Source organism: Cotesia glomerata, linkage group LG3 (assembly GCF_020080835.1).
Source record: "Cotesia glomerata isolate CgM1 linkage group LG3, MPM_Cglom_v2.3, whole genome shotgun sequence".
Lineage (NCBI taxonomy): Eukaryota > Metazoa > Arthropoda > Insecta > Hymenoptera > Braconidae > Cotesia > Cotesia glomerata.
Window position 1 is genome coordinate 27,481,911 of NC_058160.1, and position 26,405 is coordinate 27,508,315.

At 29.6% G+C, this 26,405-nt stretch overlaps 1 protein-coding gene across 6 annotated transcripts in view; it reads right to left on the reverse strand.

The window, feature by feature from the left end:
* The window catches only part of LOC123261072 (zeta-sarcoglycan), a 224,082-nt gene that overhangs the window by 60,661 nt on the left and 137,016 nt on the right, over positions 1–26,405 (reverse strand). For 3 of the 6 annotated variants that reach the window (XM_044722550.1, XM_044722548.1, XM_044722549.1), the window contains exon 3: positions 11,122–11,177. In XM_044722550.1, coding sequence (XP_044578485.1) covers positions 11,122–11,177 — 56 coding nt within the window. Of the gene's footprint in view, positions 1–11,121; positions 11,180–12,513; positions 12,804–12,847; positions 13,138–13,299; positions 13,354–26,405 lie in introns of those variants that run through there. The other 3 variants (XM_044722554.1, XM_044722553.1, XM_044722552.1) reach the window with 3 other exon arrangements.

Genomic DNA, 26,405 nt, shown 5'->3' on the forward strand with positions numbered 1-26,405 from the left:
ATTTCAGCATTTAGGAGTTCTAAGTACAATAAAAAAAAAAAAATAAAAATCGGAGAAATAGTTGTGAAGTTTCTCCGTTAGCCGACTGGGTGGTTTCTAAGCGGCTTCCGTTAAAACTTTTGAGAATCCGAATAAACGTTGGTCAGACTTGGACCGATGTTTCTCGCCTTTCTATAACTTTTATCCTCGTTCTATAAATTCCATTGAAATGATTTACGTTGCGAGAACTTAAATTCACAATAGAACTGTAATAAAATTCTTCACCATCACCCTTATAATATTTTATCTATATATAGATAACTTTTTGCTTTTATCCATCTCTTGCAATTAAATTTACTTACAGATTCCAATGGATAGCAATTGAATTTATTCAAATTTTATTTAAATAGTAATTTTATCTTTTGTGAAATTTCATTAAAAATAATTTAGACTGACAGTTTATGGTTTAATTTAATAAAAATATTGAACTTTAGTTATTGAGAGAAAACTTTTGTCAATTAATTTTCAAAGCTTTGTGAGATGACAGTTTATTTTATGAATTGTGAATAAAAACTAATTTTTGTGATTTAATTAAATTTAAGCTTTCTAAGAAAATTTAATGACATTTTTTAAATAATTAGATCGCGGAAAATTGAAATGATTTAATTAAAATAAATTTAAAAATGGTTGACTATTTTTGATTGATAAATATTGTAACTTTTCAACAATTACTGTTAATTTAAATAGTTAAATTATTAATTATAAAAAAAATACAGTAATTAAAGTCTTAAGTCAACAATTATTTAATATCAATGAAATAATTTATTTTTTCACTAATTAAATTTATGTAAAAATGATTTAAGCATGTATTTTTTTTTATAATAAAAATTGAATCAATAAATCGTGTAAATTATAAATCATTTGAAAAAATATAAATAATAAAATAAAATAAGCTCTTACAAAAATAATTCGACGAAAAGTGAGTAAATAAAAAATATTTATCAAAAACGAATGATTTTATTAATCCGTTGGTGGATTTAGGTTTAGTGTTTCCCAAGCTTTCGGTTGCATACGCCATAAAAATAAATATTTTACGCAAGGATAAAGTTGTTAGCATGTTGTTAAAAAAATAAGGGCCGTAGTCACGTACGTGACCTGGAAAAAAAAGCTTAAAATATTTTGCCCGAGAAAATTTATTATTTTTTTAGCATTCTGGAGGTTGTGAACCCATCTACTGCCTACTACCCACTGTTGAGTTTATTAAAAAAATAACTCACTAAAAGAATTGAGGCGTATTTAGCAAAAGCAAGCCGTACCGATCAAATAATCCATTTATCTTGTCTCAATAATGCTAGGAGTGAGTGAGTACATACGACAGATTAGTATTTTTTTGCAATATTATAATTATTGAAATAGAGGATCTGAGATAATGCAAATTTTTTATTTTTATTTTATGACTTTGTGGGAAAAATTCAAGTGGATAGAGAGTAAAGTCTGTGTCAGTGTCGCGACCAATCATTGTGAGTGGGATTGGATAAGAGACAAGGGTGCGAATGTTTAAGACAAACGTCTCTGCAAAATAGGATGTTAACGCGTGACACTCTTGCCGTACCTAGACTCACTTTATGTCGTTTTTCTTGTAACCTCAAACATTTATTATTTTCACTGTAAAATAACACCCGTCGGTTAAACTGTCAATGACAAATTATATTGTCTGATTCGGTGTCTTTTACGATTATATATTATCGTAGTTTTTTTACGGAATCAAATGGCTCATGTTGAAAAAAAAAAAAGAAACTATTTGATTTAAGAGAAATGATTTTGATTTTATCAAATTGGCTTGATTCAAAAATTTTTATTTTAAAACTTTTTGGCAAAAAAAATTTTATACTGATAAAAAATTAAGTAGATTGAAAAAAAAGTCTTAAACCAAGAATCCCCCATGAAAAAAAAAAATATAAAAAAAAAATATTTCGTAATAAGGTAAAAGCCCCAGTATATGATCATGTGCCAGTATATGATCACTCCATGTATTTGTATATCTATATTCGCAAATATAGGTATACAAATACATGGAGTGATCATATACTGGTACATGATCATATATTGGGGCTTTTACCTTATATAAAAAATATATTAAAACTCTATAAAAAATATATAAATATATAAAAAATATGTATAGTAAATATATTTTTAATAACTAACTTTTGGCCGATTTTCATATATATTTTATATATTATAGATATATTCAAAATATATCTTAAAATACATAAAAAATACATAGCTAAAAGTATTAAAAGAATATATTTTGAATATATCTAAAATATATTTGAAATATATATGAAAATCGGCCAAAAGTTAATTAATAAAAATATATTTACTATACATATTTTTTATATATTTATATATTTAAAATATATTTTTTATATATTACGAAATATATTTTTTTTTCATGGGGGATATTATTTTTGAAAAAAAAAATATTGAATCAAATAAAATTAACGTGATTTAAAAACAATTTTTAAGTTTAGGGTTTATTTTTCTCTTCATTTAAAAAAATTAAATGTTAAAAAACAATATTTTTAGTTCAAGAATTTTTATCTTTAATTTTATTTTATTCAAAATTTCATTTTTATCTTTAATTTCTTCAATTTTCATTTTATTCAAAAATTACTAGTCTTAATTCGAGACAATAAAACTTCAATTCATTAATTTTTCTTGATTTTATTCGAACTGATCACTTCAAAGAAAGAATAAAATTTTATATACAATATTTTTCTTGAAGTTAGTGAATTTTTTTTTCAAAGTCGTAAACAGAATAGAATCATACAAAAGGGAAAGGAAAGTGAATAAGGGATTCAGTTTATTATTTAAATATATAAACAGTGGTATAGACACCAGGACGAGTATTTGTGAATTTTTATTCGCTCATTTTCCCGCAAGAATAAAAATATAAATAAAACCGGGTAAAGATAGGGGAGTAGTTGGGTCACGAGTGGTTTGAAATAAAACTGCCGGGACCATGTGTCGCGTGATTACAATTCCGATGCAAATCGAATGAACCAATCATAAGTCCCAGAGGAGTCATCTCTATTCGCAACCGCTATCGCTCTTCTTCCTCCGCTGTGCTGCTACTCCTCATCGGCAATATTTTTCCCCCATTTCATTCCACCTATTTCTACTCCACTCTGCCTTAACTTTTCTTCTGCCCTCCTTTTGCTTGTCTCGGAAAATAAAAAAAGACCCACGGCACCTTTTTTCCGTAATATTTTTTTTTCCACTTTTCTCCTCCATTTCACACTGCTCTCATTTCATCATAGCCCTTTTATTTCACCTTTTTATTCACATAACATTCCCGCTTCTCGTTTTCTTCTACCTTTATTATTTACCAATAAAAAATAGTTTATAGCTTCCACTATTCCTCAATAACTATGATAATTCCCGCGTTTTATTTTTTATAATAAACTTTATGAATCATATGAAAGAAAATTGAAAAATCAAAAGTCAATTACTCAATCGTGGACAAATCTTAGAAAAAAATCTCGCCTAACGTATCAGTAAGATAAAAAATTGAGACTCTAATAAATATTATTAAGAGGATAAAAAAAATTTTGTGTCCGGGATAGTCATAAGATAAAATCGGTTTTTTTAATGAAATTTAGTGTCATTGCAAAGCAATCATTTTAGTGTCATTGCAAAGCATCATCTTTACAAGCTATCTTAAGGTACATAATTAAGGAATGACCTTATATCTTGTGAATTATTGCCATTTTTAAAGATATAAGCTCACCCCGACATTACTCTCATCGAGACCTTTCATTTAAGTACCCACATCAATTTTTCATATATTTGTTATATTTATATATATTACATATATGCACATATGAAAAATATATCAAAAATGCATGTGGGTACTCAAGTGAAAGCTCTTGATGAGTGTAACATCGGGATGAGCTTGTATCTTTAAAAACGTCAGTAGTTAGGTGACGGAATGGTAGTTACGGACAATGTCTCGGATAGCTTAACTGGTAGAGCCTTTGGCGCATAACCAAATGATCCGGGTTCGAGTCCCGGTCTGGGCTGTCTGAATTATTTTTTCGGTTACCGAAAAATTCCTACTGAGTAAGGTCCCTCCTCCCCCCTTTATCCTTTATTTCCCCAGTTCCAAAATTTGTCTTTAATGACAAATTTAGCTATAAATTATGGCTAATATATATATGAAAAATATATCAAAATGAATGTGGGTACTCAAATGAAAGCTCTTGATTAGTGTAACATCGGGATGAGCTTATATCTTTAAAAACGTCAATATTTAAGAAAGTACAGTGCAATGTAACAAAAATCATTAATTAATGAAGCAAAATTTTATTTATTTATAGTTCACAAGTCACGGCAGTCACATAGTGACTGCAAAGTTGCTAGTTATTAATTAATTTATTTTTTTATTTCTACAAAGATTTTTTTAATTGAGCTTTTAGAAAATATTTAAATATTTAGCAAACTTATCGTGGCCACAAAGTAATACATTTGATCGAACATTTGTAAAAAATAAATTCTGAAGGTGTAAAATAAATTCGGAAGGTGTAAAACGGCAGCCCGAATGGGAAAACATGAAATTGAATTAATATAGTTGGCATTTGATGGAGCGGGCATCGTTATTCGACATACAACGTACAACACACAACACACAACAGGTATAGCCGAAACGAACGGAAAACATGACGTTGTGGTGGACACCAACGAGGTGGTAATGCAATCTCGTCATCCTCGGTCATCCTCAATCCCCGTCACACGTAATAACGATTATTTACGTGAGTTTTGTTCGCTGAGTATTGTATCGATACGAGCAGATATAAATCCCCCCTTCTCTCACCCACCCTACCCACTTCCCTCCTTTCCCCCTTCTCTACTGTTCCACACGTTAACACTTTTGCCGTAGAAACAGAAGTACCTCCATTTATCCGTGATTATTTTATAGGATTTTGAAATTTAAATCCCGCTTTTTAAAATTGTTTGTACCAGCTGCTGGAGGCGTTATTTTAAATATGTAATTATTAATATGATAATCTACTTAACGGTTAATATTATTGGCGATAATCTGGTGATATGTATGTACTCTTGTTTTTATATCATTTTTTTTTTTTTTTTTTTTTTTTTCGTGTGGAAAATCCATTCCATTCTAGAGAGCAATTTCGTTTTATTTCGGTTTCATTTTATTCGATTTATCAAATAATTGATGATATTTAGTTTATTTTTCTATTAAGTATTTTTTCACGAACATATGAATAAACTAAAAATAAAAATGTGAGTACTGTAGCGTTGAATATCCTCGAGTATTTTCCCCGAGGACATTGCAATTCAGTGAGCCTCGCGGAATAACATTCGATTTATTTTGCGTTCAAAAGTTTTCGGCTTATTTTTGGAATGCAAATAACTAGAATAATCCATATTTTATGCCAAGTAACGATGATATTTGTGGGGACATGCTCCAAGACTGGGAGATTATCACACTTGAAATAGAAATAGTGACAATTGCAACACTTTTGAGTTTCGCACAAGAGGAGTTCAAAATATAATTTTATTTTTCAAAAATTAAAAAATAAATTACTGAAGTTTGGTTCTGTTTTTCTCTACACCATTATCAAAAGGAAGTACTTAAAGTTTCAAAGAGGTCGTGTAAATAAACAAATTATTTGGGATAAATATACACAGAAAAAAAAATTAACTTGAATCAAGTAAATAATTTTGAACGATTTCATCTTCTTGATTTGAGTAGAAAAATTTTTAAACTAAGAAATTTTTCTTGGTTTAAGTAAATTTTACTTAATTCAAGAATTTTTCTTGATTCAAGGATTTTTGTCTTGATTCAAGTTAATTTTTTTTTCAGTGTAGACAATAGTATATTACATACCTAGGCCAGTAAAATAAGAAAAGTCTCAGATCACATGTAATTGTTGGCCGAGGCGAAGCCGAGGTTGACAAACATGTGATCTGAGGCTTTCTTATTTACTGGCCAAGGTGTGTATACTATTTTTCTGCTCGACGTAGCCGGAATGTGGCAACTTTGTTTAGCGCAGCGGCCAGAAAGTTGCCACTTTCCGGCCGGAGGGCAGAAAAAATATTTTTGTACTCTGCAAAAATTGAATAAAGTAATGTTAAAATTTTTAAATAATTTAATTATTTTATTATTCATAAATTACTTATAAAAAATGACTAATTTTACCTTAGCTAAAGGGATTTCCCCTCTTAATTTTGTTCCTATGTAAAATTTAATAATTTATTTCCTTTTACAAAAATATGTTCAATTGAAAATATTTGGGATAAATATAGACAAAAGTATTTTTGTACTCAGCAAAAATTGAATAAAGTAATGTTAAAATTTTAAAATAATGTAACTATTTTATTATTCATAAATTACTTATAAAAAATCACTAATTTTGCCTCATCTTGAAGGATTTCCCCCTTTATTTAATTTGTTTCCTATGTAAAATTTAATAATTTATATCCTTTGATAAAAATATGTTCAATTGAAATGAATTTCGATGATAAAATATTTACTTAAAACTAAATATCTAAAGAGAAATAGAAGTAAAATAATAATTCACGTGTGCATTCATTTGATATTTAACATTAAACATTCTATAAAAATAGTTTAATACATTTGACGGTCGCAAGTATAATATTTTTTGCTCGAACTAAAAAAAAAAAAAAAAAAACGGAAAGATGAATAGAAAAATAAAAGGAAAAAATATTCAACGAAAACGTTGATCCATTTATTTTTAAATCTGAAATTCAGTGCTGTAATAATAGAGGTCAGAGATACAGTTCCGTTTATTTAGTCAACGAGCCATGGAGTCGCGGTCGTGTTGAAGAAAATAAAAAGGTATAAACCTGCAGTTGAAAAACCCTTTCTTTCAACTCTTTACTTATTTCCATAAAGTTGAACTTATTTTTTTATAAACTGAAATACAGTAAATGAAGAGCTTCCCGGGGGAGAAAGGGGAGGAAGAGGGTGAGGGAAGCAGAGCTTTTTTCTATACGGTGCCGGACGATTTAAATGCTGATAACGAAGCTAGATAAATGCTTTCGCTGTTTGCCGTATAATTTTTGGCCTTTTTACTTTTTTCGGTAAACTAACACTGCCAGCCATATGCCTGAAATAACGTTAAAGTATTTTCTTTCAATCGAGTTTTAACGGATTTTGTACTTGCAAAACGGTGACAGCCTGGCAGCTCATCCCGATTCCGAAGCTTTTATCCGGTATAATACTCACTGATAATTTGACAGACTTTTTTTTTTTTTATTTTTTGTTTCAAAAATTTGAAAAGCTATCGCCAGATAAATAAGAATATCTAATTATTTATTCAAATTAATTAACTCAGTTTTCATTCAGTTGTTTTTATTTATATTTATTAACTTGGCTAATTATCACGTGTAAATTACTTCATTAGCATTGTTACCGGTTGTAGCGAATGAGTCCATAAAAAATAATGAAGCTGGAAATTAATTGAAGATTTTTATTGGATATTCCAACGCGGTGATTGAAATTATTTTTGATTAATTTATGGACTAAAATTTTTTGCAATTAATTAAAGTTTCAATGTTTAAGGAGGTCCTTTCGCCATCAATGTTAAATAAAAAATATTAGATTATGCATAAAATTAAGCTTTATCTAATAGTTATATTTATATAACTAGTCCTTATTTGTCTAATAGTGAAGTTTAATTTATTCTTCACCGTGCATATTTTTGAAAAAAAAATTTCTAAAAATTTTAGTATTTTTTCCGAGTCTTACGAGAAAGTCAGACCTTAACAACTTTCTCGAATTATGGCATTAACCACCGATTAGATGGGGTGAAAAAAAACTCAAAATAAAGTTTTCGAAATATTCAGGTTTCATTTTTTGCAATAAAATATATAGGTTGCCGTGGAATTTATGGAGAATTTAAAATTATAAAATCACAGAAAATTTTTGAGTAACCTACATTTAAATGGCGTCAGAACATTTGGCAACGTTGCGTAGCGCGCGACCTTCAAACCATTCAATAAATTCAAACTAAACTTTAACGCACTTATGTTTTTCATACATACTTATTAATTAATTTATTGTTAACAAATTTTCATATTTCATAATTGAAAAATAAAACAATAATTAAAAAATACTAGCATTCTTGCCATGAGACATTAGAATGTTATGGTTTTATGACTAAACATTTTTAATTAATTTATTTATTTACACTGACTGCAAAAACTTAAACATGGTTAAGGTTATATTGTGCAAATGAAAATGTAAACAACCGATATATAGCGTTGCCAAAACACGGACAGGTTACTAACAGCTTATTTACAACAGTCAAATTAATTTTTGTATTTAACTATTTTTTTTTTAATTTTCAAAATTTCAACTATTAATGTCTCATATACTATTTATTTTTTAATTTTAGGAATTTTTATGGGTTTTTTATTTTAATTTATCGAATATTGACTACTACAGTTGTCGTGACTCAACTGGAGCGAAAGGACTTCCTTAATTCAAATTAAAAAAAAAATCTTATTTTGAATAAAGACTGAAAATAGGAAGTTATGATAGTTGTTCAAAAAAGTGCGAAGCTGTGAATCCAACTACTAAATGCAATAGATAACCATAACACGAAAGCCGTGAGCTTCAGTCAGAAAAAATCTATGCGAGTTATAGTTTGAACACTCTGGTGTGTAACAAATCTCACGTTACTCGCAGCACCGGTATCCACGTAACTCATTCATTTTAATTCGACACTGAGAAACTTTTCATTCACGATTCTAACGCCCAACCCACCGATTTATTTTCTCATACGTGTCGCTCGTATTTCTCCCTCAATTTGTTTGCCTTCGTTCCGAGTTTCCGTCGAATCAAATTCCAAATTAAATTGATCTCGCCTAAGACAATTATTTCTCTCGAAAGAGTTTAATTTTATCGACTGCAGGTCACTTATCAATCATAGAAAGAAATTTTTTCGTCAAGAATATAAAAACCAAGAAAAAAAATTGTTTTTTTGAATTTTGTTCTACAATTAATCAAAATTTCGTCACTATGAAAATCGAATTAGTGTAACACAGCTTATTTATGCTAAAAATAAATTTAAATCGTGTGTTTGCGTGACCGAAGGTAATTAGAGCCCTAAATAAAAACATCGGTGAAATATTCAACCACAGAGCCATTTGTGTGGCAGATTTCTGAATGGCAAACAGCAATTCACGGCGTTAATGCACTAAGCGAGAGGGAGTAGTCAACTACAGTTTATACTACACTAACTACAGTCTACTACGCGTGTTTCAGCGACATAAGCGGGCATATAATCGTACGTAATTAATTTAGCACAGTGAGAAAGTTGCACGGTCGCAAAGCGACACCGCTAATTGAACCATTAGTAGACACGTCACTAAAAATTAACCAGCTAGCATGTTATTGGGTTTAAGGACCAATTTCTTCATTATTGACTGTATCAACTAGAGCGTATAAATTTCTAAATGTGAAGATCGCAATTCATGATTCAAAATTTATCACTTATGGTTCATATGTTAGTGTAAATAAGCTAAATGGTGCAATAAGTCAACACGGCTTGGCTTGGAGTGAAGCCACCGGAAATGTCAACGGAAAATTTGGAAAGCTGCCGACTGTAAACAAGTTTAAATGATTGATTTTAAAACGCAGAGGCATTACACGGTCTACTCATGTGTCAATTACTTGGGTCATCAATAATAGTCACAAATCAAATGATTACGACAATAGTGGTGCTGGTTTTTGGAATTTTTCGGTTCAATTTGGGTATGTGATTGCCGTGACTTGTAAACTATAAATTAATAAAATTTTGCTTTATTAAATAATGACTTTTGTTAAATTGCACTGTACTTTCTTAAATATTGACATTTTTGAAGATATAAGCTCATCCTGATGTTACACTCATCAAAAGCTTTCATTTGAGTACCCACATGCATTTTGATATATTTTTCATATATACATATATTTAATATATATAAATATATGGAAAATTGATGTGGGTACTCAAATGAAAGGTCTTGATGAGTGTATCATCGGGATGAGCTTATATCTTTAAAAATGTCAATAGTTCACAAGATACAAGGTCATTTCTTAATTATGTATCTAGAAATAGAGCATTTTCGAATGCAGCCTAAATACTTATCATCATAAATTGATTATTGGTGAGAATGATATGAAACTTTGAAAAGGTACAATTTCAGGTCGAGACCTTTCTAACGATACCAAATTTAACCATAAAAACCCATTTTATCATATAAATACACTGGCCACAAAAATTTGCTTTTTCTCTTAATAATATAGATGAGTTACACTGTAGAAAATTTCAGAAGTGAAAATTTACTGTGGGAATAATTTTATTATTATAGCAGAGTAAACTAATTATTTATTTTTATTGAAGAAAAAAATAAAAAATAATAGTAATAATTTTTGTTTGTACTTTAAAAATTGAATAACAAAGTTAAATAAATTGATGTCGGATAAATATTACAAATGAAAGCAATATCGATGCAATCGTGACTGGTACCTGGGAATAACAGGTGGCGTTTGAGATAATCGTTTCGCGCAAGTTCTTCGCTCAGTGTAATTATATTTCCTATAGACACGAAACCTTTTTAAATGCTTAATAATTATTTAACAGAGTTATTACTCTAAAAACTATTCACCATTATATCCAAAATATCACGCAATTAATTACATCAATCCCAAAAACCCAACTAACTACTACCGTATATTATTTATCATCGAATTTAGTATACACCTTTAGATACATCTCGAGGATATGACTTGGCAGCTGGTCAAGTTTGTATTAATTTTCATTGAATATTCACCACGAAATACTGTTTATATTAATTTAATCCCTAAAAATTGCCAGGAATTATTCAAATTTAATTATAACTTCATTGTTTAGCAACTTCGGTCAAGAAATCGGTGACCCAGTTTCTGCTTGTAAACTACTGGGTTCTATTTTCGAGGTAATTAATTATTGTTTATCAATCAATTTATTTCTACTTCAGACAATTGAATCAATAAAATCATTTGAATGCTGTATTTTGTTATGAATTTCTAAAAGGTTTCAAAATATTGATAATTGTAAAATAGCTTACCTAAGTTTGTACTCAGTGTGGGGGGAGGTTTCTGATATTCGATAGTTACTCCCAGTCTGAAACAAAAAATATTAAATTTTCTTATGTATAAAATTTATTGCAGATAAGAAACCGTATAAGTTAACTTGATACATTGAGTAATGAAATTAATAACTTAACCCAATAATTATTAAATATTTTTTGTAGCTTTTCCATTTCAGTGAAAAATTTTCTGATATGTCATATATATAACTTGATATGAAAATTATTAAAATCAAGACATTTAAGCAATATAAAATAATTATTTATGCACATACCAGCCCATATATGAAAATAGGATGTATTAAGCCGGCTATCAGAATATGGCCAATTTCCACATCACGACATATATAATCGTATATAAAAATTATTTATACGCATATCAGACCATATCAAAAAATTTCATCACGAGAAAAATTTTTTAATTATCAATCTAAATTGTTTTGGCTAAGTTTCAAATCTTAACAGATGTTTACAACACAAATTTAATGTTTAAAACACAAATTTTTAAGTTTTCTTTTCTTCTTTTTTTTTACTCAAAATGCAAGCACATTACAATATTATTGTTTGTACCTTTTCTTTTATATGTAATATGATCTTATAAAAGGACGTTAAATTTATTCTCTTCACTGATAGAAGGATTTATTTGTATCAAAAAATATTTGTTAATATTTAACAAATCATTTATTAGAAACCACTTTTTAGTATTAAATAAATATTTCTTATTATTTAAAATAATTTGTTTGTATTTAATAAATCTGATATTCATTTATTAAATATTAATAAACCTTTTTAAATACTCAGAAATATTTGTTAAGGACTGAAAAGTGGTCTCTAATAAATGATTTGTTAAATATTAACAAATATTTTTAACTATAAACAAATCCTTCTATCAGTGTAGTGACCCTGTTATTGGCTATTGCTGTTGGGTCTTTTTGTAGAATCCCGGAAAAAATAGACCAGAAAGAATAGACCCGGAAAAAAATGACCTAGAAAAAATTTTAAAGTCATGAAAAATTCTTATTATTTCATATTATTTCAGATTTATTAAATTTCTATTATTATAATAATTTTTATTTTATAATAATTTTAATGAAATAATATGAATTTTTCATAATTTAAAAATTTTTTTCGGGTCTATTTTTTCCGGTCTATTTTTTCCGATTACTCTTTTTGTAAAAAAATTAAATAAATATATAGTATCAATAAATAAATAAATATATATATATCATATAGGATGTGCCATTTCAAAAAAATTTTTAACGGATTGCCATAAAATTTATAAAGATTGATAATCAGTACTTAGTAATTATTAAGAATATTTTTAAGGAGCATTAAATTGTATGCCATTACATTAGTATAGGTCTCATATCAATAACTAGGTCTAGATCGTAATAAACAACCCGCAAGCGTTTGAATTAATCCCTGAGGAGATAACGTGAGGCTTAAATTGACGTCGACACTTTACGGGTGCGAAATTAAAAAAAGCACGCAGCATATATACTCGACACTTTATAAAAAATGAACGGCAATAAAAACATTGGTAACGTTTAACATTATATTGCGTTATATATTAGACAATTTAAAGCACGAGGAAAAAGAGGGGATAAATGTAATAGATTTTTCTTCTCTTTTTTTTTTTTAACTCGTAAATAAAATTGATAGTTTATTGCCAGTTGTCGGCGTATACTTCAGCAATGGCGAGTACCAAGGTGCCAGGAACGATGTCGTTCTTCGAGTGACGTTAACAAACGTGCCGGTTAACCCTTAGAACATAGCGAACGAGCTCACGACAACTACTTCTTTTCCTTTATTACGGCAATACATTGACTTGTTTTCCTTATCTTTTTTTTTTATTTTATAAATTGCCTCCGACATAGTCACCGCACTCTCGACTCCATTTTTTCTTTTTCATTAATTTCATTTTTATTTTTAGTTTAAAGAACTCAACACTAATATTAACATTGTAATCTAAGAAATAAATTACGGTGAGTTTTTTATTATTGGCGATAAATTTACTTCTATTATTTACGGCGTCGTTATCAATAATAGTTTGTAAATAAATAATGAATCTGATTTTTGCTGAAATTAATGTTTTGTTTATTTTTATAACATTTTTAATTTTTGATCATAACTATCAATCTGCGTATTTTTAATTACCGAGCTTAAAACACTGGACGAAGTTTGAGAATTATTGCGAACTAACTATGTGACGCGCACATTGAATTTAAGTAAGTGTAACCCAGAATTCTAACTTACGGTAGTAGGACCAGTACGCGAGCGCAAAAGTTGGTTGTTCTGCCAAGAGAATTATGCTGGTACTGAATGAGGAACAAAGTAGAAAGATTAGATGAGAAGAATAGTAGGCCGTAAAGAATTCCAGTAAAATATATTAAGGCTTCAAATTGTTTTTCTTTATGGCATTTTTTTTTTACTTTGTAAAAATTTGGGAGAAAATTATTTTTTATGATTCTAATTTTAATTTTTATAAATTTTTTTTGATTCAGAAAAAATTAAAAATTAACATTTTAAAACAATTCTTTAAAATTGTTTTACTTCACGGCGGATTGAGGCCAAAAAGAATTTTTTTTCATCGAAACAATTGTCCTTAAAAAATATAGTCAACCTTGAATGAAAAAAAATAAACATTTTTTCAAAAATATTATTTTATAAACGTGAATAATAAAAATTTTGAATATTTTTGAATGTACACTTAGTAGAAACCGAAAAATTTATTGAAAGTATTTATCAATATTTTTTCACTCCGATATTTTCCTAAAAACAAAAAACAGTATTCATAAATGACAAATTTATTTGTGTCGAGTAAATATTTATAAAAAAAGTAAAGCACAAAATAATCCATGTGTTTATTTAACAGACGGTAACAGTTACAGAGTTTAAGTAATAATGCATGGTACTTGGTTGCCGTTTAAAAATATCTGTGAGTGGGTGAAAGATAACAAAACAGGAAAAAAAGCTAAAAATATATAAGAAGAAGCAGAACCAGAAAAATACGACGTGTCTCCTCGGGAATGCCGACAGAAATAAACTGGAAGATTGTAGCTCACCTACATCGTGTATGTGAGAACGTGTGTACAAAGAAAAAAAAAATAAATAGTGGAGCGAGAAGAAATGGGTCTAAAGTGGTCGGTAGCCATGTTGGTCCAGAGAAAGAATATACGACGGGTTTATATATATATGGCCTCCTTATATATTTTATTTATTTTCTTTCTTCATCCGCGAATGCTTCTCTTGCTCCCCTCTTTGTTACGTTAACTTTACTCTTAAAGTTTATACGAATCTACGGAGCTCCTGAGCACGACGGATGTTATTTCATCGTCGGATTTGTTTTTTTTCGGGTAATATGCCCCTTGGGAGCATCAGCGGGAGGAACTTTCAGGTAAGGGCGATGCTTATGAAACGGAGGCAGTTAAGCTCCCAAATATCGAGCTCGCACACCAACCAGTACAGCCCTTTTGTAGCAATATAGACTATAGCAAGAAGCGAGAAATCGAAAGATAAAAATGGGGACGCTTAAGTATTTATGCAGCCAGGTCTGGCGATTTTTTCACGCTAAATCTTTTAGCACGTGTGCTTTTTCTATTCTGGATACTAGACGGGATAGATGTATCGATTGTCGATGCACTTTAAGGAAACAACGATCCGGTCTTTCAATTCAAGTAAATAGTAAACAGAAGAAGCTTTTGTTATTCTATGATACTACTGTTCTTACTGTTCTGGTAAAATACACGGCTTGAATTGAGTACATATTGTAGAAAATTTTGAGAATAACAAATTTTTATTTTGCCGCCACATTGATGAATAAATTAACTTTGTTTAAGAGAAATATTCTTGAACCAAAAATGTTATCGATTATTTTGAAACAAGAAGAAAAATCTTTGGATTAGATAAAAATTTACTTAAACCAATTTTTTAGTTCAAGAATATTCTCGATTCAAGATTTTTTTCTAACAAATATCAAATTAATTTTTTATTACTTTTAATCTATATATATTTTCTAAAATATTTCCTAAAGAAAATTTAACAAATAAACTTAAATCTCTGTACGTTAAATAGTATATTACACTACAAGGGCAGAAAGTTGAGATTCCTGTACTGCGCGCCATGTGCCCTCGGCTTCACCGAGGGCAGCATGGCGCGCAGTTCAGGGCTCTCAAATTTCTGCCCGCGTAGTGTATACTAGTTTTCTTGCTATCCGGTCGAAAGTACGCAAAAAATTGCGTTGAAAAAAATTGATGCCTGCCCCCGACATTTGCGGCACGAGCGAAGCGAGTGCTGCTGGTCGGGAGGGGGGGGGGGCAGGCATCAAATACACCTGTCAATAAAGATATTAATTTATAATCTATGATATTACTACTTTCTTTTGAGAAAAGATCTTAATTTAATTAAATAAATTAAAAATTATAAATATATTATAAATTAACTCTGATTTCAAAAATAAAAACAAATAGAAAAATGAAATAATAATCGTAAAATGCATAGAAAAAAAAATTAAGAAAAAAATCTGTGTATTTTTTTAAATAATTATTTGTTCAATAATGAATTTATTTATTTGAAAATATTTATCAAAATAAAAAATATTTCTCGTTTTTTTTTTTTTTGTAATTTAAATATTTCATAAGTCTCATTTCATTAAAATAAATATTTATTTTCTTTAATTAACTTAGTTTCAACCTAAAATCATCGACACATAACAAGACAGATACATTCATAACAATCACAAGTAAGGTTAGGCTTATAAACATAAGTAATAGAGTGAGCGCGACTACCGACTTTCGGACTTTCTGCCGCCTCGTGTCTCGTTGTCAGTGCATGAATACATTATTTCGGCTCCCCATCGTAGGGCGCATGCGCGACTTGATCACGGCATAAAACTGAGGCTTTCTGCCGTGAAATCGCAGCGGGAACCCTGTACTTTCGACCGTCGTAGTAAGAAATAGTATATTACACACCTGTGGCAAGAAAATGAGAAATGTCTCAGAACACATATATGTTGCCCGAGGCGAAGCCGAGGTCGACATATATGTGGTCTGAGATATTTATTATTTTCCTGCCATAGGTTTGTATACTATTTTTCTGTCCGACAGAGGCGGAAAGCGGCAATTTCGTTTAGCGCAGCGGGCCGAAAGTTGCCACTTTCCGCCTGGAGGGCAGCAAAAATTTTATTTTAAAACTTGATCTCTCAGACTCAACTCTGTTATAGCGAGATAATTCAGCGACCATGCGCCATCTGTCGGAATTTTTTAAAACTATCTTTGACAAATATGAGTACATCAGACCATATCAACTCATATCAGAACATGTCAAGCTAGGTATGCCTTATATTAATATGACCAATTTTTATCAAATTTTGGAATTTAGATAACTTTACGTTATCAAAATCCATTTTTTAAACCTTTAAATGGTTGATTTAATTTTTAAAGTAAAATTTTTCAATTAATCTAATAAAAGAATAAACTATCCAATTACAATGTATTAACTTTTAAAATTTCTTGTCTTGGTAATCTTAGAAATCTTTTATTAGGTCTAGATCTACCTTCTTAATATATAATTACTTAAATTTTCTATCAGTGCAGTTTCTTTCATCTACTCATAAATTTAATTGTTATCTGATCCTATTTACATTTGACACCATGTTTTGTCCTGAGCCTTAAAAAAAAATCAGCGTTTCTTTAATCAACACTGTTTTTTAATTAATACTAAAAAAAAAACAATTCTTGTCCTAAGGTGGTAAAACATGCAATGTACTTCTTCAAACTTTACCTTTGTTCTCTCATTTAATTATATTTCCCTTTAACTTATTTTAATGGCTTGCCTCTCGTATTTCTGGACGCTTTGCCTTTTAATTCGCGTCGACGTTTCTTTGTAAACAAAAATAAACTTCGAAATTATTTTTTATTTTCAGAACATAAACTCAAATATATATTTATATTTTTTTCCGCAACTGAAATTGATCTTACGCTTTCATAATAAAAATGCGCATGCAGCTTTGTTTTAATGAAAAAAAACAAAAAAAAACCTAAATATGTTCAGTAGCAATAGCAATAACGAATAGCGGTAGTTCTTACGGCGTCACTGTAGAGGTCGCGGCAGCTCTATTCCGACTGGGAGTCAGCAGCGTCGCAGATGTTCGTACGTGCCTATCGTATGCTGTAATGCCTTTACTCGTTGGAGTATCACATGTGAGTGTAAGTACACATGTGTATTTCACAGCACGGCGTGTCTCTATGAGCTTGTTACAAGTAATTTCTATTTTAGATAACTTTATAGACAATTTCTCGGCAGTCCGACCGAGGTTGCGGTCACGTTTAAAAGGTATGCGACAACATTAATGCTATTTTGTGACCCCGTAAGCGTGTATAAACACTAGTGTAGTTACTGTACACAGAAGACATTACTTTGTAAACATGATTTAAGAAAAGCTCCGAGTATTTCCGTTTTACAGCCAACTATATGCATGTAAGTCTTATGTAAATTACATAAATATGAACATAAACATTATTATTAAACCCTTTCTTCTCTTTCTCGTTGCAGTATTATTATAAATATTACTCGGTGAGCAATTGTTTATTTAATCCGGCGTTTAATGTCTGCGATATTGACCACCAGCTCGTTATGCAAACTAATTGTAAATCCTAGCACCCATTTATGCATAAACATTTTCAATTTACCTCGCTCGTTAAATTATTTATCGTTGTAGTTATTAAATAAAATAAAATTAAAGTGATTATAGTTTTGCGGTCGCTATTAACAGAACAAATAATATTTTCATAGCGCTCTCTGAGAGTCTATTAAGAAGTTAGCAAAAGTTTAAAAATGAAAATTGGAAATGTTAAGGGCTTGTGGATGGCAGTGAAAAAGTTTACCGGCTGACATGCTTCTAAAGTTTTTGTTTGGTTCACTAAACTAAAATAAAACCAATTTTCTTGACCTGTGAGACAGGTCATTACGATAGGTTCTGGTCTGGAAGAAATAGAAAAATAATATGGAGCTTTTTCGTTTTAGTTTATAATTTTTTTTATGACTTACGGTTGAAGAATTTTATCTCTAAGGGTATAAATTACCTGTGGGATATTATAGTACAGAGGGAAAATTTGTTTGCGAAAATTATTATTACGTAAGGAATATTTTTAATGCTCGGAAGTCAAAAATTTTTTTTCTTATAAGTAAGATGGTACTAGAATTTTATTTGTGCGCACCTGAATATAGAGTTTGCATATATTTTCATGCTTATGATATATTCGACCAATCACATTACAAATAAATTGGCTTCATCTCAATTTTATGTTGGGATAATGATTTTTGAAAATAATAAGCTTTAAAAGTTAAAATAAAACGTGATTGTTAATTTTAAAAATTAATGTGATGCTTCTAATGCCTAAAGTAAGTTTTTTTCAAAAAACATTTTTTTTAGAAGTCAAAAAAAATTTTTTTGAAGAATTTTTTTTTCTCAGAAACTGTAGTTCATATTTTAATTAAAAAAAAGAGAAGTATTTTTTACTCATTTAAAACTTCTACAATTTTTAATTGAAGAACTAACACTAAAATTACTCTTTAAATTTTAAATGAATAAATTGTAAAGCACTCAAAATATCCCGGCGAAACTTATCTGAGTAAAAATGAATTTTTCTTGATAGTAAGTCAGATTTGGGTGTAATATAAATTGCTCATTATTGACGGACACGTAATTACCCACAAGTAGAGTATTTCCGACAATCACTGTAATTGTATATACAATGTACATAGTAAAGTGTGCTGCTAGTATATAGGGGCAATCTCCTGGAGAACAAGAGATACACAGGATCTGAGAGCAAGTGTATGTAATCGAATATGTAGGTAGGGTTTGTATCGTCCAAGTGCGACAGCCCTCTGTCTGTGTACGCCATGTATTATATACAAACACAATGCATTATATATCCACATGTATACATATATGCAGTGTATATCGTATATTGTGTATTGTATACAGTATGTAATAGATAATATATGTAGGTAGACTACAGTGGAGACCCGAGCAAGGGAATACATGGGCATAAATACGTATAGGCAGACACGAGGTGCGAGAGAGAGATACAGAGAAGGATTTAGTCTAGTGGGGGTGGACGTTAGATGCAGGTGGTGCAGTGTATTTATAGTCAAGCCGTGACTCCTCTTCCTGTTCCGTTTCCTCTTCCTTATACCCAACCGAGGCACAGTCAGCTTCGCTAGGTTACCTTATCTACTTTCTTACTCTGGCTCTTGGTTACTAGGATGCTGCACCACCGTGTATGTAGTGTGAGTGCTTTAGTCTAGACTACACTCGACAACACTCGAGAGTCTAGAGACTCGACAACCTTTTGCTCCTCGACGAAACCTGTTTCCGTCGGATACTTAAATGTATAGTAAAAGTACGACCAAAAATCATAACTTTGTTCGGGATTTCGGATATATTGCTTATAGTTGGACTTGAGTAATGCCTCGGGCTCAAAACTTTTACCATATAGTCACATTGTTCGATATAATACGTGCATTTAGTGGTCAGAGGAAAACAGTTGCTGCTTTGGTCGCAAAATGTCCAAAAATGTACTTGATGTAAAATATAATAATAAATAATAAAAAATTAACTAAAAAAAAATTTTTTTGAGATAAAAAAAATCTGTTGGAAGAGGATTCTATTGTTCTAAAAATTATTATCACTGAAAAAAAATTGAGAGAAGAAAAAAAATCTTGATCCAAGAAAATTATTTTGAAGAAATTGATGATTTTGAAGTAGACGGAAAGAACAAGATGATACTGGATAGCATCCTAGATTATGCTGAGCGAAAAAAATTTCAGATAGTAGCTAGTATAATCCAGTTTACAATGAGTGTAATACAGATAGTAGCTATAGTATAATCCAGATATCACTCAGTATAATCTGGATTTTTCTAGCTACTATCTGAAATTTTTTTTCACCAGATATCACTGAGTATAATTTGGGATGATATCCAGTGTCATCTTGTTCTTTTCGTGTAAAAAAATTTTTAAACCAATTACAATTCACTTAAATGAAGAAAAATTTTTTGACTCAAGAATTTTTCAGCTCTACTCAAGATCATCAAATTTTTCAAAAGGTTTTCTTGGTTTATATGATCTTTAATATTTGTAAAAATATATAAAAATTTTTAATTTATTAAAAATTGGCTGGATTAAAAATTTTTTCAAGAAACTTTTAAAAATATAAAAAACAAAAAAAGTTAAGCTCATTTTGGATTGGCTTACTCGGAGAAGCGAATGAATATTCGCCATGATGTGTATGCTCGAGGCTTGAAGGCTGAAGGAACAAGAGATTTGAGTCGAGGACACAATTAAGCTAAGCAACAATGAAAATCGGTGATGTGTAGATCGGGGATCACCTCGAGAACGGGCTCGCTGAATAGAAGCTTGTCTATACACGCCGGTCGGGCAATATTCCAAGATGAGATACATCGACTCGATGACATATCGAGCATGTAACCTACCATCGCCGATAATAAGATAATCTCCCGGAAATCCTCTGAAGTGGATTCAATAAACATCTCCACTCACACCACACACATATCCGCCGGTAAGTTCCAATAGAATGATAATGATAATGATGATGGTAATAATAATACAATAACGATACTTCAAGGGGTTTTGTCCTTTTATCGTCCTCCCTGATTTGATTTTAAAAGATAACGAGGGCTTTTTGACGCTAAGCTAAATGACAGTCTCTTGAGTGTATCAAAGAGATCAGCCGCAAGATATCCTCGTGTTTGCCTCAATTTGGCTGGCTTCAGTCTGACATCCCTTGAATTTAGATTAAAACCGAGATAGCGTCTTTGAGGTGTCTGATGGATATTAGACTCTTTAGCTGGATCTTTCATCAAACGATAATTCATTTTGTAAAGTTGCTTTGGGGTGAGCTCGATTTTCATCGTAATAAATTTTTTTTTCTTATTTGCTAATTCTGTGTGTCGAAGGAATGCTTTTGAGGGTTCTTTGCTTTTCACAGTACAAAAGGATAATATAAATTATTTCCAATACTTAAAAATTTTGAGGAGGATTTTTTTCTAGAAGGTGGAAGAATTTAGTTATATTCATCAATTATAATCAATGTCAGTTTGATTACATTCGACGGCTTCATGTCAATTTAAAAAAATTAATTAGAAAAACTAATCTTGTGCAATATGTAAAAAATTATTTTATTTTTTTAATTTATTATATTTATTCTGTAGTATATTCATTTAAAAATTTTTACACAACATGAAATTTTTATTGTAAATAAAGCCACACTGATAGAAGGATTTGTCTATAGTTAAAAATATTTATTAATATTTAACAAATCATTTATTAGAGACCACTTTTTAGTCCTTAATAAATATTTCTTAGTATTTAAAAAGATTTATTAATATTTAATAAATGAATATAAGATTAATTAAATACAAACAAATCATTTTAAATACTAAGAAATATTTGTTTAATACCAAAAAGTGGTCTCTAATAAATGATTTGTTAACTATTAACAAATATTTTTTAATACAAATAAATCCTTCTACACGGAAAAAAGAAAACTCGAAAAATTACAGTATATAATCCAACGTGGCGCTTCGTGATGAAAACTGGAAAAATTACAGTTTCAGATTATAATTATTACAGATTTTATAAGAATTACATTGTAGAATGTAAAATTTACATTGAAAGCTCTGAATATTAAATTAAAAAATTGAATTTAGAAAAGTGTTATTTCAAACTGTAATTTTTCTAGTTTTCTGTTAATTACGACGGGACCGATTTTACATTTTATACTGTAATTTTTCGAGTTTTCTTTTTTCCAAGTATCAGTGCAAAGAAGCAAAATTGTTAATAATTTGGCTTACAATTTAGTGCTGAAAAATAAAATTTGTCGCTAGATAAGATGATTGAATTATTCGTAAAAATAAGAACGATTCTGATTATTTGGTCATGCAAGCGTAACAGAATTGATTTTGCGTCAGAAAATTAGTGTAATATTACGGTATTAACATTAGAGGTGATCAAATAAAGCAATACTAATTAACTATTATATATTAGCGTAATAATAATAGATGTATTTGAATAATACAGTATTTGTATAATAGATAATAATGTAGAGTATTTGTTTACTTAATAAAAATATCAAAACAATACTTCTATTGTTGGTATTGACGTAACATTGACGGATCAATATTATGACATCAAATTGTTCGATAACAATGCTCTGTTTGTTTGGGTGATTAGATAATTTAACTATCGTTCCAAGGGTTTCTCTGCACCGAAACAAGAATATCAATAATTTCTAACAAATATAAAAAAATTTGTACTGTTGATATAAGATGTAGCACCATCAATATCCATGACAACCAGAGAGATTTTTCTTCATGATCTGAAGCCAAATAACGGAAGGTGTTTTTCCGTGTCGACATTAGATTCTGCCTCGAGACGTCCCGCGTTACGTGCGACAAGAGATCTCAAGAGTGAGGGTGGAAGGTAGAAGGTGACCGTGGATCAGAGAGAGAATAATAAAAATGGAGAAACCAAAGAAGAAGAGAGACGGAAGATGAGAGCGATGGAAAAGACGCAACAGGTGTCAACGGCTAGCAATTCTCGACCCCCGCTGGTAGAGCGCTGTATCCGAGTTCTCGTCCCACCACTCTCACCCTCTCACTCGCTCACCCTTCCGACACTGAGCACTCCCTTTGCCCTCGACTGCTCGACTGCTCACCTCTCACTCTCTCCCCCGCAGATCTGACGGGATAGCAAAAATGTTTAATGGGGTGAACTCACTGGAAAATACCACTGACGCGTTTGCCTTGTACTACCGAGCCGAGAATATCCTTTTTCTCGATCAGTTTTGCATTAGTGAACTAGTTGAGACTAGAGGGCTTCTTATCGGTTTATTGGATTTATAATTTTAACACTCCTGTTCTTTGGTTTTTTTATTTCGTTAAATTTAGGGAATAAATTAAACCTTTCAGGTGAAATTAAGTCAGAAATAAATTTTGCCGAGTTATAAATTTATGAAAATAAATTTCGTACTTTTAAAATTTATAGAATTGAATTTTTAAACTCAATTTTTTTAATTTTAGAAAATTATTGTATAAAAAAAAATTTGTATTGATTTAAAATCATAAGTAAAATATTTGGAAATATAAAAAAATGGTACACGGAAAAAAATTAATTATACTACTTACTGTATAAAAATAGTAACTCCTACTATCTAAAATGGTAATAAAATTAATTAGTAACAAAATAATAGGTGATATCATTGACAATTGTAATAGTTACTATTAATAATGGTAACGGTAACTATCAAAAATAATAATTGTAATTGTTATAAATTATAACTGTTACAATCGAAGATGGTAACTGTAACCATCTCAGATTGTAAAAATTCTGAAAGAAAAAATAATATAAGTTTACTTAACTAAATCTTTTATTTACATCCATATTTTAGCTAATGTACATTTTTTTCTTTGAAATATTAAAATATTTTAAATTCCTTTCAAAATTTTTTTTTGAAAATTTGTTTTTTTTTAAGATTAAAAATTTTTTTTTTAATTTAAATTTTATTGAAAATTTTGATTTTTTTGGAAATTTCAAATTTTTTTTGAAAAATTTGGCGTTGAAACTTGTTTTAGACAAATAAAAATTTAAATATACATTCAATCCGAATTTAATCCCGATTTTTTGTGCACTACACTGTACTACAACTGCTTTTAGTTTATTCAGAAATGCATCCACAGTAACGTAGATTCTTAATTTTTTTAATATTTTTTACTAGCTTAGATAGTAGTTATTATTATTACTGATGGTAACTGCAACCATCAGGTTATATTAGGAATTACGATTTTGATAATAGTAGTAACTAATTAAAATAATAACAGTTATTATTACTGATTACCATCATAATAGTAGTAGTTACCATCAGGATGGTAAATACTACAATTCAGATGGTTTACTTAATTATTTAAATAATATTTATTACTATTGAATTCAGTTAATAAATTTTAACATAACTAGATAATAAACTCTACTATTAAATTTTCTCCGTGTAAGAAATCTTTTTTGTAGAAAATTTAATTCGTTACAAACTTATTTCATATAAGTTTTTTAATTACAAGACTTACCGATCAATAAAAATCAACCAAAATAATTTTTATTTGAATTATATAATAATTGATAATAATGTTAAAGGAAGAAATTTCAAACAACACAAGTATAAATTAGAACACAGATATAAATTGAAGCTAACAAGGTCTCTGCTTTAAAAATAAGTCCCAAGTAAACAACAGATAGCGAAACAACAACAAACAACAACTATCCCAAACCAGTGTAAACATATAATAATACATCGGTTTATGAGAACGGGAATTCAATATTAACAAAAGTGACGCAGGTGAGCCGCCGGTTGACGACAAACAATGCACCGTTTACTGTTTACCCTACTAAATGCATCACGTGGGTAATACATTTGCTCCCCCTAAGCACCGCTTTCACATCTACGTCGCTCCCCTTATCACTCGACCTATAAACCATTAAACGTTAACGGGATTTATGCTAAATAAGCATCAACCCACTCGTTGTTACCAAAGTTAATTATATTTGGTTAGCAGATACCTGCGAGATAACCCAAAAATCAAAAAATTATCAGATAAACGCTACGAACTAATATTTTGTATATAATAACCGGGTAATTATGAACCCGGTAGCTCTGACTTGTGTCTATTGGGTTATGCTAATCCAGTACAAATATATCCGTCATACATCAACCAGAACTTTATTTTAAGTTTTAGTTAAATATGTTTATCGGTTTTTCATCGTTCTCGCTCATAAATTCCGCTCGCTTTGTATTTAATGTTGGGTCGTGTAGAAATTAATTTTTTATCGTGATTATTTATATCCTGGCTCGCGACATATCGGGCGAAACGGATCAGTTATATTTATTTTTTACATAAATTTCTGAACTTTAATGGATAATTTTGTTTGAAATGTCAAAGGTCGGAGTTAATATGGACGTTTGAATGATTTTTTTTAAATCCAAATTCTGTCTTTCAATTGTACACTCTGTGATTATTTAATTTAATTTAGATAAAATAAATCGTTTTTATTATTTATGAATTCATAGATTGCGTTTAATTCAATAAAGTAATATAAAAATGAAATCAGTAAAAATAAATTGGAATTTTTAATTTAGTTATTGAAGAATAAAATACTTAAAAATATTTGTGTAGTTTTCAATACTGTGAAATGGTATTTTTTCTGCATAATTATTCAATTTTAACATTTAAATAATAAATATAATAAATTCATTTCCTCAAATACGATTTAAGACAACAAATTTTAGTCATTCTCTAACAATTAACCTTCGGAGTACTCTGGGGAACTTAATTTAAATTATCATAAATACTTGATACAATAAATTTTTATATTTGATCAAGATATTTAGATACTTTAGAGAAGCAGCGCCACCTACTTCAGCTGAGAAAAAAATTTTCTCACCTTGAGAAAATTTTTCTTTTGAATATTTGATACCCATTTTATATTATTTAAGCGTGCAATTATACATATTGAATGAAAAAAATGATTCAATATTATTTGATCTTCCCGTTTGACATCTTAATTAATAAAAATATTAATGAAAATTTACTTCTATCTTTATATTTAATTTTTTGGAGCAAGAGAAAAATTTTCTCAAGACAAAAAAATTTTTTTCTATCAAGATACATATTTCTCAAAACAAGAGAATTAATTTTGTTGGAATAAGTGAAATTTCTTTTGTCAAAAAAAAATTTTTTTTTCGCTCAAAAAAATAATTAGGAAGAAAAATATTTTCTTGGCTCAAGTGAACCTTTTTTTCTATGCATAATTATCATTAAATTTAATTTTTCAAGAAAAAAATAACTACAATTAATTAAAAATAAAACGTAAGTTAATTTATCTAAGTCTATTAAGATTCTGGTAGAAATGATATCGTAAAATCCGTTGGCTCGGACGCCAATTCCACGAGGAATTCAAAGGACCGGGTTATATTATTCCGATGAAACTGGAGATGTCTCATATTCCTAGTGAGAGAGCAAGTCTATAGAGTATACTCCAGTTTCCCAGCCGCCTCGTAAGACGGAAAAGGATAAGGATAAGGAGAATGAGAATGGGAATGAGAATAAGGAACAGAACCCGAGACCGAGTTTGAGGAGTGGAAGTTTTACCGGGGCAACTGGAAATCCATGGTCTGGAGGTAAGAATGC